The 16476-nt window shown below is 45.5% G+C and overlaps 1 protein-coding gene across 4 annotated transcripts in view; it reads right to left on the bottom strand.

Moving 5' to 3' along the window:
- The window catches only part of stard13b (StAR-related lipid transfer (START) domain containing 13b), a 98356-nt gene that overhangs the window by 20657 nt on the left and 61223 nt on the right, over positions 1-16476 (bottom strand). Inside the window, exon 1 of one of the 4 annotated variants that reach the window (XM_048264332.1) lies at positions 13397-13712. The exons of the other annotated variants lie outside the window; for them this stretch is intronic. Coding sequence (XP_048120289.1) covers positions 13397-13559 — 163 coding nt within the window. The 5' untranslated portion in view covers positions 13560-13712. Of the gene's footprint in view, positions 1-13396; positions 13713-16476 lie in introns of those variants that run through there. 4 annotated transcript variants of the gene reach the window in all.

Genomic DNA, 16476 nt, shown 5'->3' with positions numbered 1-16476 from the left:
CAGGGACTATGGCTACAAATTTAGGCAGTGCTATTGGGGGAGAGGGGGTGTTGCTAGGCACCCGCTGCAACTTTCCCATAATACAAAGGTGAGGGGGGAAAAACTGAGGCCAGGAGGAGAGCACGACTGGGCTTTGGGCTTTGTGGTGGCTGGCAGAGGGTGGTGGGATCCCCACTCCAGCCCACAGATCCACAGCCATCAAACGACTTAGACCACGAAAGACCGACCCCTTAACTCGATTTTAATGTGCTCTCTCAAATAAGCAGACCCCAGTGACTTCTTCAGCTCCTCACCCATTAGCAGAATCGGGTTTGTGATTATAAGAAGCTCTTTACAGAAACTTACAGGTGGACAACCACTTTTAAGCCATGATGAACTTGTTGGTCGATTAGTTGAGAGCAGACAACATTTACTTTTTCGAAAGAACCAGATGGAGACCTTGTTTGGTTTCAAATAGTGCGATAAGAGCCTTAAGTGGCCTCTGGGTACTCAGAGACACTGCTAACATCAGTACCGGTCTAGAGCGTTTCTGTTCCATCCAGTTCACCTCTAATGTGACTGACAAAGTAATAATCAGTCATCATTCACCATATCACAAAAGCTGTCACAAAGCAGCTTACCTTAGTTCAAAACCAAATACTGAGTTATAATATAAGGAAACAGCTAAAGAAATCTCAATTAAGAATGACCTTTGCATCTCTTGTTTGCAAGCACAAGACAGAAGGCTTACACTGAACCTCTGGGGCATGTATGGTATAGTCATACAGTATACATATACATACACTGTATGTCTATACCATATCACATTCAAGCCTTTAAGCACCCATTGTAGCCGTTACAATAACACTGACCTCTGCCTCTGATTCACTTCATCCTGGGTCGTGGGTGAGAGTTGAGGAATGTTCTAGGTCAGGCTTACCACACACGTCTGTCACAGACAAGTCTTCAGAGGAGAAAGACTCGCATTTCACTGTCCACAATGAGGCCACGTTGGACATTTTTGTCGTTTCTTTTTGAGGGGGTGCCGAGTATTTGTTTGAATGACCCATCGTTCCTTCCCCTTACCCAATGAAGTCCAAGTCGCACATCAAAGTGAGACTGAGAGGCCCCCGATGGGGGCTTATTGATTCTGCGGGCAAATAACAGGAGGGAGAGAACTACACGGTCGCAGTCGCTGACCACTACAGAGGCCCACAGGGGTCAGATGTCAGTCCTACTGTTTTTTCTCCTCTAAAGATTTTGTGTTGAATTTAAACAAGCGCGTGCAGCTGTAGTAACAACTGCCACTCCGCGCCAAGTGACACCCGAGAGGGCCGAAGCTTTCATCTCCAAGGGTAACCAAGGCCCTCGAGCCTTTCTCCTGAGCTAACATACGCTAATATACAAATGCACAAACAAACACACACACTACGCCCCACACATGTATAAGCAATCATGCGCGTGAACACACACAAATGTGTGTATACACTCAGATATAAAAATGCCTATCAGCTTCAATAAATACACCAAAAAATATGTGAATTGTTTGGTCCCAAAAGTCATGTTATGTTGTGTATTTCAGGTAGTATCAATAAAAGTGCAGTTGTGTTGTTTTAATTGTAAAGATGTAAATATAAAGATAGTAAAGATAAATCAAATAACAATAACCAAATTAAAGTTCCACTGAAATTATTTGGAAAACAAAAATGAACAACATGATTTAAGAAAATTCACCAAAATAGAGGATCGTTTGGAACCAAACTCTTCATGTACACAGACATACAGTATACACAACTAAAAATGTGCCCCACATCATGTCGCCTACAAATGTGTCCTACATTATGGTTGCCTTCAAATAGCTTGCTGTGCTTAACGGAATATGCTGCAGACAGACACCACCACATTCCATCACAGAGGCATTTACAGCCTTGATGCTTTATCTGGAAAAACTCTCCTCCAAAACACATTTGCATGATCCAAACTGTGGAAAAATCCCTTCAAGTTGTTTTTAATGGAACCCTTCACTATTGAAATCTTAAACAGGTCTTCTGGAATAAATAAGTGCATACATGTATTTGTGTGTGTGTGTGTGTGTGTGTGTGTGTGGGTGTGTTTGTGTGTGTGTGTGTGTGTGTATTTGGAAGGAAGGGGGAACAGTGAGATTCTGGGACACTCAGGAGACCACAGGTACTCAAAAACAGCCATTTGTTTAAGGATTCACACGTTCGGCCGTGCAATGTGAAAGTAAGATGGCACATTTGAGCCCGTTCTTGTGGCCTGCCGGGGGGCAAACAGGGATTCCCACATCAACCCTTTCTGGGTCTTAACAGCCCCAACCACCAGCCTCTCGAGTTTCACCCCCATGCTCATTATGGATGTTCACACTCAGCTCCAGGGAAGGGGCGACCCCAGAGGCCACGGCCTGCACCACCCCGGGGGCTGAAACCCAGGATGTCTGACAATCAAATCAATCCAGGCAAGTATGTTAAGAGAGAGAGAGAGAGAGAGAGATGAAGAAGTAAAAAGTGAGGAAAGAAGGAAAGACAGGGAGAGAGAGAGAGAAAGAGAGAGAGAGGGAGAGAGAGAGGGAGAGAGGGAAGAACCTGACGGCTCCGCTCCCATACACCCTTACAGCCTGGTTTGAGGGTGTCTGAAAGATTGTTCAACGGCTCACCTGGAAACCATTGAGTGCCAATGGGAGATGATTGACTTGTGTAGTGCACACACACTTAATGGTGCGTCCGTTTCTGATCTGTTTGAGAGTGTGTGTGTGTGTGTGTGTGTGTGTATGTGTGTGTGTGTGTGTGTGGGGGGGGGGGGGGTTCTCTGGTGTTCCCATGTGTGGACCCGCATCAAACATGCTCAACCTTACTACAGACAGGTGTCTTTCCCATCTAGTCTAGTCTAGTCAACCAACCATCACACAAACACACACAATAAATCCCCACATAACGACCTTATTACATACACACTCACCCCCAGCACCACCACCGTATGCATAAACACACACACAATCAGCACAGGACGAGCACATGAATGCCATTAACAGCTTTCAGGGTCCACTGCTGCATAGCAGGAAAACAGGGGGTACAGGGGAATGCCCAAAGGGCGCGCGCGGGGGGGGGGGGCCGAGGAAGGAAAGATCTCCAAAAGCCCCACCACCACCAATAGCAGGGAGCTCCAGTCCCCGAGCAGAGCACGAGTAGCGGAGTGCTAAGTGCTAAACGCTTCCAGACGACTGGAGGGCGGCCATTTTCCCACACATGCTAAAGTGTTTTGACAGGCAGATTGGTGGCCTCTCAAGAAGGATTTTTTTTTTTTTTTTTTTTAAAATGAGGATAGAACAACAGCAACTCGGAATCTATGGAGCTTTTCCGGCCCCAGGCCGCTCCATCAAAGTAAAGCCGCCCTGTCGTCTCTGAGGACACTTTAAACATCACCGCAAAATCCTCCGGCGCTCCTGGGTGATATTAGCAGAAAGAGCGTTATTAGTTCTCCATGTCCAAACTGTCCAAAAGACACACAAACAACACCCTAGCACTAACACACTGACAGCTGAAGAAACAGTGACATGGATGGGAATGGGTTGGCACACATGGACTGATTAGCTACTAATCACTACTGCCTGTGGGCAGGATGTAGCCCTGACCACTAACACCCAGGCCACAACTGGGCCACATCTGGGCCACATCACTGTTCATCTGGGTCATTCTCACATGGCTACATGCAATCAATTCCCCATGCTTCTTAGAGGCTACTAGAAAAGGGCATTGTAACTTATGGTCCGATCCAATAACAGCGTGACCAATGCATAAAGCCAGGTTCTTTGCCAATCAGGTTAGCTATTTTGACAGATAATCTGAAATATTATATATCCCAGCAATAGTCCCTGACCGTGACTGGTGTGTGAGTGTGTGTGTGTGTGTGTGTGTGTGTGTGTGTGTTTGAGTGTGTACGTGTGTATGTGTGTGTGCTTCAGCGTGTACATGTGTATGTGTGTGTGTTTGAGTGTGTACATGTGTATGTGTGTGTGCTTGAGAGCATACAGTATAAGCTGCAACCTGTTGGTTCTGCTGTTCTGTAATAACATGTCCGTTACATGCGGTGTAATCCTGTTCGCCTGGGGTGCCGTGTGTGTGATACAGATCTCAGGTTCCGTGTCCTAATCACAGCCTGTGTTCTGTAATTCTTTCCTCTGCCTCTGATGACTGTGAGTGTGAACACTGTCATTTTGTTTTCCACTGAGCTGAGCAGCTGCCTGGTAAACTTCTTCAGCCCTGACTACCAGAGAAGCAGACGAGGCGGGGTTAGGAGCGGGATTAGGCTTAACTCACACACTCACACACAATGCTAATTAGGAACTGGCGCGTGCTTTGAATTACGAAGACATGGGATTCATCATTCCTACGAACACAGGTGAGAACAATTATGCTGTTTACGAACACGTCATGAAACCGATGTAGACTTTTCTTAGGAAGCTTCTTAGGAACTAATTTAAGAAAATTCTGATACCTTGCATATACTGTACAAGTAGATTTATATGAGAAAAATCAAAGCATACATGCCCTATCCATATGATATAGTGGGTCTTATGGAAATAAAAATCTTGCAGTGCAGACCACACACAAGCCAACAGGAGCTAAATAGGACGGCATATAAGAGCTGGACCTAGTTCCAGGATGCATTCTGTCAATAACCAGTTATTAAACGGTTCTAAGCAGAATGTTCCAAGGTTTAGGTGAGCAGACTAAAGGAGGCTAAAGAATGGAATGCCTCTCAGTTCCGAGCTGTGCTCCTGTTTTTTGAGATGAAGCCACAGGCCACACAGTGCGAGACACCGCCCTCTAGAGGATGACAAGCTAATGTGCATTCACATCGAACAATACCAAGCTCCAGAGAGTGTATGCCTGAGAGTGTATGCCTGAGTGTTGGTTTGAATGTTAATATGATTTTGGATAACAACACAGATACTGTAAATTGGAAGTGAAAAAGGATGCAACAGCTGGAAGGAAGAAGCCAATGCAATACTCAGTCAAGACAATACTAACAGAGACAGAGAAAGAAACATGAAACCATATTGACATGTACAATGTTCAATGGAAAAAGACATACTTAGTGTCAAAAGACAGCAGACAGCTAATGATTATAGACATGCACAATATCCTAGAACAATGAGACCTTTGGCAAGTCACGTGGAATGACAGAGACACACACACACACACACACACAGACACAGATACAGACACAGACACACACAGACACAGACACAGACACAGACACACACACACACACACACACACACACACACACACACACACACACACACACACACACCAGTCATTAGTCAGAAGAGTGTCTGTGTGTCAGGTCCTAGTCAGACAGCCAGTTCCTGTTAGAGAGGGCTGTAAACAGGACACAGTTGTGTGTTTGTCTGTGGTCGCCCACAAGGCCACCGGCTCTCTCATGTCCCTCTCCTGGTTCAGTTTATGTTTTTTTATTTCTGATTATTAAAGCATGTTAATGACTTAGTAAACCTGACCTGCAGTAAATGTTATAATACACAAAGAAAGCCAATAAGGTATTGCATACCCTGCTGGTTTGCTGTTGTGTGCACGTCAACCAGTAGAGGGTGATAGTGAGTTAAAAAAACATAGACATACTGTACACACCAGCAAAGACTTTGTAGGACTGTACCTTTGTGACACTATTATGGCCTCAGAAATATTAAATATGTGGACATGGTGAATGATTGCTTTCTTTTCAAGGCAGCTATTAAATTCCATCGGTTCTTACCAAAGTAAATCGGTCAGTGGAATTTCTAAAACAAGGATAACACACAGCAGATATTTGATATTTTGAATTTGAAGCCAGGAATTTCACTCATGAACAAAAATATGTACTTTTCCAGCCCTCTACAGCCAATCATTAGCAACAGTGTATCACAGCTACAAATAACATTCTTAGGTCACCAGATGTTTATATTGTTTCAGTATCTGTCATAAATCAGTATGTAGGACCAGGTTAATGAGTTACTCTCCAGCAGCTATTAGACGAGCCTAGGTATGCTCACTTGTCAATGATTGCCTGCCCTGGCCATATGGCACCTGACCAGGGTTATCTAATGGGGCGGGAGCAGAGGCCTTGAGTGTGGAACAAATTCAGGTGGGAACAGGTTGATGGAAAGAGCTGTGATTCAGCCACAACTAAATACAATTCAGTACAGCTCACGTAACAATATAATATAATTGCATTCCCATGATAGAATGTGGTGGAAAAAGAAGCCCATATCTATTTGTGCATGTGTTATCAAGTATCAAATTCTTTTAACGAAAGAATATAGAATTTTGTAAGAATGCAGATTCGTGCCCATTTTGCTGAACAACATGACGGAGCAATATTAAACCTCCGCACAGATACTATATCTGCAAGTGAGAATGATGCAACATCCTGTAGCCAACCTCAATTGCCAACTATCACAAAAGCAACGTCCTCATTTTGACACCTTGCTTTCTAAACAACTAGATAACATCAACCTTGAAAATTGTGCATAAACCTATCTCCTCATTATCAGCTAACATTGTCACTTCATTCACTGTACATACTGTATTGGTTGGTCTTAAGTTCATGGAGTGACAGAGTATATTACCTAAAACATACCTCTATTTTTATTGTAGTCGCCTCATGTTACAACTATTATTTAAATAATTTAAGGTTTCTTTTTACAACCAGTCTGACTCAGCTTTCCCCTGGACCAGGGGACTAATAAGGGATATTCCCTACTCCTAAAATATCCCTCTGACACATACAACTCATGACCAACTCACATCAAAGCAGGCCAATGGCTGAGACAAAAATATGATACTTACTGAACCTAGGTGGCAATTTATACGTTTAAGCCTTTAATTTTCTTGCATGACACAGACACACAAACACAACACCACACACACGTACACAAACACACACACACACACACACAGAGAATGAGTGGCCTATATGGACAAATAAACATACACACGCATGCACGCACACACGCACATACACACGCACGCACGCACACGCACACACATGCACTCACACGCACACACCATCATACACTGCATTTTATTTTACTTTTACCTATTTATTTTATTCTTATGAAAATCTACTGACAAGTATGTGTGTGTTCAGATTTATTGTATAACTGCTTTGGCAATATGAGTGAGCTTGTCATGCCAATAAAGCATTCTTGAATTTAATTTAATTAAATTTAGAGAGAGAGAGAGAGAGAGAGTGAGAGAGAGAAACACCACCATCGAGGGAGAGTGTTTCACAAGATCGTTCCTTCCCGTGTTTGACTTGTTAACATTCTTTAGCATGAATTAAATGAGCCACAATATCTACTGTCTATGAATACCCAAACAACATACAAGTGCTCTCAGTGGATTCAAAACAAATATGACAAGAGAGAAAATGAATGCCCGGTGAAGACCACTTCACCTGGACGTTATGAGACTACCACGCTCTTCAGCACCCTGGTTGAATAATTCATCCCATGGCTCTGAATGAAACCTTGAAGTGGGGTTTGTTTCCGCAGAACTTGAGAGACCCATACTCTCATTCATTCATACTGACCTGTACAAACCTCAAAGGACTGCATCCCTGCATAAATGCCACTTCAGAATGTAAAACTACCCCCCCCCCATCCCTCCACAAACCCCTCACATCTCATCCCAATACCACTTCAGTGCCAGTGAGTGGCTTCAGGTTGATTGAATGATCAAGCCCCTGAGAATTGGGGACAGGCGGTAACGGGGAAGAGGAGTGCTTGTCTTCCTTTTCACCTTGAGAGGTTGGGTCCGCCACCTCCTCCTTCTCCTCTTTCTCCACTCTCTCTGTCTCCTCCTTTTCTAACGAGCATTGGACTCTCGAGCCTCTGCCTCACCCCTCTCCACTCATCTCTCCTCTCCTCTCCTCGTCACAGGACTCATGTGCTCAATGTCTGCATTGTTTATGGGGAGCAGGCGACAGAGGGCCGCTTCTCCAGTGCAAAACAGGAGGGAGGAGAGGAAGAGGGATGGGAGGGAATCATGAAACAAAATCTTGTTTTTAAGATGCATGTGGACTGATGTGGAAAAAATGTTCTGCCCTCCCAGAGGAGAGATGAGAGTGGAGGAAAGTTGTTAAGCTCAGAGACTAACAGATGTGGATTTGGCGCATGAAAGAGAGAATATCACTGAGATCTATACAGTCAGAATCCTGATGGCCTCAAATAGCTGAGGTAGATAAAACTAGCAAATGACAGTATGTCAGCACCAGTAATTACTGACCAATTGAAACAGTCTTACGGAATGCCCCTAATAATATAGCTTTAATTTAGGCAACCCTGTGACTCTGTTATTCTGTTATAACTATACAAAACAATACAGTTTTAAAAAGAGCCCGACTGATAATTTGGCAATATATTCGGCCGTTATTAGCTATTTGCCAATCTATCAGTATCGTCGTCAACTTTTTAATATGCAAAATATTTGAAAAAATGTGTACATTGTGTTTGTTAAAAATGAATATCGGCCATCATTTCGAAATTAGTATCTATCATTAAAACCCCAGTCTGACTGTAATTTTAGACAAATCGTAAGAGGGAAGCTGACCTGTGCTCATACAAATAAGACACTGCAAGAGCATGACAGCAACTGAGGATTGCAGGGAAAGCTCCATGTGATCAGTGATGAAAGTCTGTCTGCTCCACAAAGGCATCTCAACCACGACAGACCCTCACGAGGCCAGGCCCCATGATCCATCACACACGATTAATCACACAAACAAACACACACACACCACACACACACACACACACACACACACACACACACACACACACACACACACATACACACACACACACACACACACACACACACACACACACACACACACATACACACACACACACACACACACACACACACACACACACACACAAACTCACTCAGCTGTCAAACTATAACTTAGGAGACAGATTTTAAGGTGACAGCCAGGATGAGAGACATTGTCAGTCCCAGAGACGATGAGTAGGGCCAAACAAATGACACCCGAGGGTCACCACGGTCGCCAAAAGGCGTGTCACCGAGGTCAGGTGAGGCTCTGGCCTTTCTTTAAACCCCTTGCAGACACAGAAAAGGCCTCGGTTAGCAGAAAGACTGTTAGTCACACTCAAAAACCCCCTGCTCCACAGAAAGGTGTAAAACACTCATGAGACACTGATCCGCACTGACAGATGCTGATGAGAGCTTTGAGGACTAAAAGACTCTACTTTAAAATATGGTAAACTAATTCCACAGAAGAAAGCAACTTAGAAAATATATTTGAATAATTGAGTTCTTTGAATGATTGAGATTTCTGAGTTATTGTGAAAAAAGAAACTGTTGAAATACTTCCTTCTGGGGTTTTTGTTTTGCATTATATTCTATTTGTCCTTGTGGTTTGGTGACAGCGTTCGAGTTTTTCCTCCTCGCTGCGTTCCGCTCTTTATAAGGTGGTTATGAGATCCTTCTACTGATGCCAATGTCCAGCTCAGCGCGGGAGTCCAGGCTGGAAAAGAGGGGGAATAGCACGGCCTCTGTGCCGGGGGAAGAGGAAAAAACCAGAGTGAAGGAAAATGATCAGGAATTCGGGGGCGGGGAATCAAGAATCCTGCAGGAAATTTCCCCTGCATGAAGTCATGAATAGCTCATTGATTCCACTCTGGCGGGGGTTTGTGGTGTGTGTGTGTGTGTGTGTGTGTGTGTGTGTGTGTGTGTGTGTGTGTGTGTGTGTGTGTGTGTGTGTGTTACTCTCAATGTCTGGATGTGAATATGTTAGTGTCTAGTGTGAGCATGTTTATGGGGGCTGTCTGAAAGTATAGTATATCTACATATATTAACGTATGTCTCTATATCACTCTGTGAGTGTATACGTGTTTGAGTAAGAATGTACCTAGAAGTACTTCTATGTGCTTGTTGTGGTGTATAGGATACTGTCTGCATCACAGAGCTGGACACCACCATCTGGCACTGGGTGAATCAGTGCGTGTTAACATATGTCTCTATTCCGTTGCAAAGGTGTTGCACTCAAACGAGTGAAACTGATCTAGTGCAATAACCATATAGTCCCATATGGCTAACGTCGTAACTGTTGTCTAACATTTTTAGCTAGGCTATATGTTAACATCATCATAGTTACTGATACTGTGAGGTTAAAGCATCTACTGTGTCCTGTTGGGAGATGTGTGAACACCACCAGAGGGGCAGAGAGAGGACCAGGAGAATCTGGACACCAGATGGGTCAAAACGAACAGCAGGAACGCAGGGAGAGAGGATACACGCATACACACACACACACACACACACACACACACACACACACACACACACACACACACACACACACACACACACACACACACACAAATAAGGACATCAGGTCCTACAGTTATTGCTTTCCACAGCATAGACAGAGCAGCTCAGCCAGATGAGGAGAGGGTGGACTTGAGGAGAGGGAGCTTATTCACTTGAAGCATTATTGAATTTTAAGAAACTAATGGACCAAGCGGACTCTCAGGGATGGGTGGAACAGGACACATTTCTGCTATGTGACCATGAGGAATGAGGTCAAGCGCTGGGCTGCTAAAGGCTTTCGGGCATAAATTCTGATGGGGATGAAATTGAACTAATGTGAAAAAAGTAAACCCATTAACCCAGAGATGCAAACAGGCATGCATGGGCTGGTGTATCTCAACTGACCAGAAAAGGACAGAGAATCTGTCCTCTCCAAACATCATCTAAGCTCCTGAAATGCCAACGCGATGGCCACGCGACAAAGACTGTGTGGAATTCAGCCTGGAAACATTGCTTCACCGACATCGACAAAACGCATGCTCACATGCACTCACACACATACAGATTTTATAAGTCATACACAGACAGTCACAACCACACACTGGCCTCACACACACACACACATACACACATTCACACACCCCTCCCCTGTCTAACTGCGCTGTGTCAACAACGAGCAGGCCTGCTGGAATGCGGAATCCACTGGTCAGTGAGCGTAGGGGTCACTGACGATGACACTTCACTCTCACTGGCCATCAGATCCCAGGTCAGCCAGCAGCACTCACCCACCAACCACCCAACGCGCCACAGAGCCGGCCTGACAGTAAGAAAACATCCTCTCCTGCCACGGTCGGGTAGGAGGGTGGGGGTGAAGGTAGGGGGTAAAATGTCTGTCTGTGTTATTGCCACTATTCACCCCTCCATAGGGGGACCGGGGCAGGGAGAGAGTGGCCGAATAACCACCCACTTACAGTGAAAAATGACCACAGAAGGATCGCAGTGGAGCTTCTGAGATCACGCCGACTATTCTAGACATGATAATCATCAGTGAAGAATGTGCTTATTTTCACAAAGCCAGCCTTGGAATGGCTCTGGATGGATCTAGATTATGCTGATAAACTATACTTCCTGCGGTGTGGACCTGGGAATTTTCCAGGTGCCCAAAACAGAAAAGAATTTACTACGTCTGATCCTGGCTTCTCACAACTTACAACCAAAGCGCAACATTTTCTAGAATCTTCCTGAATCCACGATTGGCTACGTAGAGATGGCACTATACAATGGCAACGTTTCTTTTCAGGTGGCAACTATGCATGTCTTGTAAAAGGGTACCAATGAATGAGCAGCACTGTAAATCAACAAAACATGACAGGAGGAAATGGTGTCTGCAGACAATGACTGATGAGTCACACCTGACAGCACCATGGCGAGCAAAACTTCAAAACAAGCTTGGCACTCACAACTTGCATTCCTCCTATCTTCCCCCACAGGTGACCCACATAGCTGCTGTGATGACAAAGCAGACAACTTTGATCCCTACACCACACACACACACACAGACCCAAACACAAGACTTCACATGCCCTTGCCACCGCCACCAGACATCTGAGAATCACAAGCTCTCCATGACACACACACACACACATGCACACATGTACACACGCAAATGCACAGCAACAATACCAACATCCAAACACCAGCCTCCAGGGAACGTGTAACAGTCTGTGGATGAACAATAACTGGTCTATACGAATCCTTTCTTCGGTGCCACTGACTAATGGTATGCCCCAACAGACACCAAGCCCATACACACCATCTCTGACGTGCACAAACACACGTGCCGAGGACGCTGAGCACAAGGAGCTCTGTCCACTATCTCGGGACCTTGGGACGCCTCATTACGCAACGCCACTCAAGCACCGATGCCAGCCTCACACGCCCTTAGTGATAAAGCTTCATGCCAATGGTGGCGGCTATTGCTCTGTTGGCTGACCCAAGAGGTGTGTCCTGGGAACCCATGAAACCCCAAACCTTTGATCTCACCTTGCAGTAAGGCACTGTCAACTGGGCAGGGATATTGAGTTTGGGTGTGGAAGGGGGGGGTTTGACAGGGGGGTTGTGGGTGCTGTTGTTATGCATGTTAAGCTGGCCTCCTCCCCCAGGTAAGACACACATTGTGTGTCACTGAAACACAAAGACAGGGGAGGGGTAGAACAACTCAAGGGAGGTCAAGCCTGGTGTTGTCCAGCTGTAGGGCACTGTCCTCAAGCTTGTGGCCTGCACTCTCCCAGGAAAAAGGGCCGCACGCTGGTCTCCCCTTTCTCCAAGGCCTCAATAAAGGTTTTAAAATGCTTGGGAAATGGTCTTGATTTAATATCAGACCCGAGGGACGTTGCGGTTGTTCTCTGTGCTGGCGTCAATGCAACCAAACCCACAGTATAACTATCAACCACAGGGTTAAGGGTCAGGTTTGTATTACTGCTGCATATTTATCTCAGCCTCTCAAATGGGCTCTATCTAAGGGAAACTACATACTACAATGGTGAATAAGTCTCACTTGAAGTTCCAGGCTTTTGTTACTCCAGCCAACACTCCTTTACTGCAAACACTGAAGGGCCAAAGTTGAAGCTTGCTTAATATTGTCAACTCATTTCGCTCCAGTGATCAGTGAGCAGCCACACGTCACACGTAATAATTTGAAGATGAATTGCACAAGCTACATGCAGTGAGAGAGGAAAGTGAAAGAACAGAAGCACTGTGAGACAGAAAATGTCAAACTTCACCCAGCACATTGACCCTCTGTTTCGTACGCTTGGCAAAAGTCCATTGACACTGAGTAAACACTCACTATGGCAACTGGGCCCATGCTAAGCATGGAACGATCCCGTGCCTCTTCAAAAGGAGGAGGAATTACATAAGTGTGCCCCCCTGCCCCCTCCCCACCCACGACTATACCCATCATCTACCCCCCTGCCCCCCTCCACCAAATTCACCAATGACTCCCCCACCATGACTCCCAACTCCTCCCCAGTCACCCCACCTCCCCACCGAGTCTTACATACCTGCGGCGATTCTTTTCAGCAGCTGCTGGCGAGCAATGATCCTGCCCAGCCGATACCCCGAGCGCCTCCGCCGGCTGCCCAGACGCAGATAGATGTCCTGCGTCTCAGGGGTCATGCTGCCCAGGCACTCGCTGCTCTGGGATTCCGGGAGTTCCCTGAACATGTTTGCCACCCCCCAAGCGCGAACCCACTCCCAACTTCGTCACCCGAACAACAACGACAACAACAACACCAAGAAGGTGACGGCAACGCAAGCGGTTTCCTCTCTGCCTCTCTGCTCACAGAGAAGCTGCACGTGTGTGCTAGTGCGTATGTATGAGAGAGAGAGAGAGAGAGAGAGAAAGAAAGGGAGAGCCCGAGCAACAGATCACCCAGGCTCAGCCCTGACTGTAGGAGGAGTGTCAGCACTTTGCACTACCCGCCCCCTCGGCGGTCACATGACCGCCAGGCAGCCAATGGTGTTGGGGCCGGGCCAGCACGGCCCACCTGTGTGAGCTGAATCCTGAGTCTGTGTGTGAGAGTCTGTCTGCCTCCCCCGGCTCTGGAGGGAAATATAAATACCAGAGGAATGCCTGTGAACTGAGCAAACCCTGCCAGAGAAACAGAGGGAGGGAAAGGTGGAGAGAGAGAAAGAGAGAGAGAAAGAAAACAGTGAGAGGGAGAGAGGTGTAAAAGAAGGGATAGAGGGAATGAGGGAGCAGGAGGAGGAGAAGGCCATGGGAGGGATATAAAAACACCACAGATTTGTCCCACCCAGCCTTAAAAACAAGCCTGCCACTGTGAACCAGGGGTGTACATCTCTGGAAAGACTTCATTTTCATTCTTAAAGTTAGCATTTCATGTGTGGCCATGCAATCAAACCTGCAGAGATGATATGATACAATAAGACAGAATGGCCTTTCTTACATGCGATCCAATTAGCATAACAGCATGTTAAAATACATACAAGGCAAAAACTAAGTTGAGACTGAGTTAACTTCACACAGTTAACTTCTTTTTCCAAAACAGCACAAAAGGAATTCTGACTGGGCTGATATCCATAACGTGGTTGACATTTTATAGTTTGACTGAACTAAGATATAAATTCAATTAAAACAAGAAAATGGGAAATTTAATATAATATTACATATAAAATACATATATACTGTATACAAACTATGTTTATATAAGATAGATACAAAATATTTTGATTGTTACCACAGTTCCTGTACTAACAACCGTCCAGTGAAATTGCACAGGACATAAGTTTGCTCATTGTAAAACCATTAGCTTGCACAAGTGAGTGACACAGATGCAGACATAGATCTACTGATAAACTGATAAGAGAAATTGCTGTCAGTTACACAGAGAGAGAATGTGTGTGTGAAAGAGAGGAAATTAAACAAGGGGGGCATCTCGTGTACAAGGTGTTAAATCGCCTGCCCCCCGGGCAGCAGCAGCAGCACCCCATCTCTACCCATCCAGTCAGTCCACAGTGGGCCTTCACAGGAAGTGGAACGGCTTGTGAAACACCTATTCATGCCAGCCGCCTGCAAACAGGCGCCCTATTCACGCGTCAGCAAGGCCGCTAAGCGGCAACACTCACATGATAATCAGCTCTGGCTGAAATCATACTGGGAGTCAATGTCTGCCAGTTGGTTTCAGGGTTTTAGCGGTGGCATAGAATGTGGCATAGAATCCTTGGGAACCTGTTTGGCCTGTGGTCCCAAAGCATTACATCACCATGCTACAGTACTTTCATTACAAGCTAAATTCACACTAGCACTATTCAAATGCTAATCATATGCTAGCATTGTTCACAAATTATAGCTGTAAACTAATGCCCTCCAGGGATTATATTCCTATTTCTACCATATGACATATATAGTGACCATGTACAGATGCATAGTGGACATATATGTCACCAAGTGGAACTATGTTTAAATATAAAATTGGAGCCTTAATTTGTCCGGCAAGATGGGCTTGTTCCATTGCAGCATGGAACAAGCTAAGCTCTAACACTTTTAAATAGGCTCCACATCCTTGCAAACAGTCTCCACCCACTGCCAGTCTCAGGGCCAGCCGTGTGAGTGACACCACAGGAGCTATACACACTGAGGCTGACTGTTCAATGCCAACAGCCAAGCCAGATGCCTGCCACATTCAATATGAACAGAGTGCGTACATGGGCAAGGCACCAAGTTAAACACACACTTGTACATACCTCTCTCTCTCTCTCTCTCTCTCTCTCTCTCCTCACTCTCTCTCTCTCTCTTTCTCTGCATCCTTCACCACTCCAGGCACAAACACGCACAAAACACCCAAACACACTACTCCTGGAGAAACGTGGCAGACATTTCCTATAAACACACACACACACACACACTCTTTCCAGGGACTACTCTCTTGGAGCAAAAAAGGCGGTTTCTCTCAGGCAGTTTCAACGGCCCATCGATAGTGCTTGCTCCAGAGTGGGGCGGATCCCCAGCCGTCAGTGCCAATGATTTCATCTGTTGACCTGACGGCTGAAACACACACACACACACACGGAACAGCGGCAAGTATGTGTTCGCTGTCTCGTAAAGCCCCTAAGCCCATGGCAGGGAGCGTCTGTACGCCAGGTGTTGATATCCACAGGGGGAGCTTGTATGGGATGCATGTAGGGGAGCTTTAATTGATGCGTTGCTCTAAGTAGCCTGATCCTGTGTGTACTCCTCCCATTCCACTATTGGCCAAGACGGCATGAGAGAACCACATGTGACACACCCACTAAATCTTTCCTCCCACATCTACTTTAGCACAGAATTCGCAATGGCCATTACAGGAACCACTAATTAATGTGCACACAGACACAGTGTATGTATAGTGAGAGAATCTTACACGGATCATAAACAGGCTCAGGTTCTGGCACTCTTAAAGAGTGAGTTATCGGGCCCACTTTCTTGCCAGTCCCCTAGAATGTGTTCTTAAAATGATTTAATTTTAATAGTATGGTATGGTTGTATAACAGCAGTCACAACCACAGTTAAATCCTTCATCATCTGTTAATTGCAGCATAAACAGTCTGGACTTCCAGCGGAGAGTTCACAGAACAAACATGC

This window comes from Alosa alosa, chromosome 15 (genome assembly GCF_017589495.1).
Source record: "Alosa alosa isolate M-15738 ecotype Scorff River chromosome 15, AALO_Geno_1.1, whole genome shotgun sequence".
Taxonomy (NCBI): Eukaryota; Metazoa; Chordata; class Actinopteri; order Clupeiformes; family Clupeidae; genus Alosa; species Alosa alosa.
The sequence above is the reverse complement of the archived record's forward strand: the minus strand, read 5'-3'. Positions and strand labels throughout refer to the sequence as shown.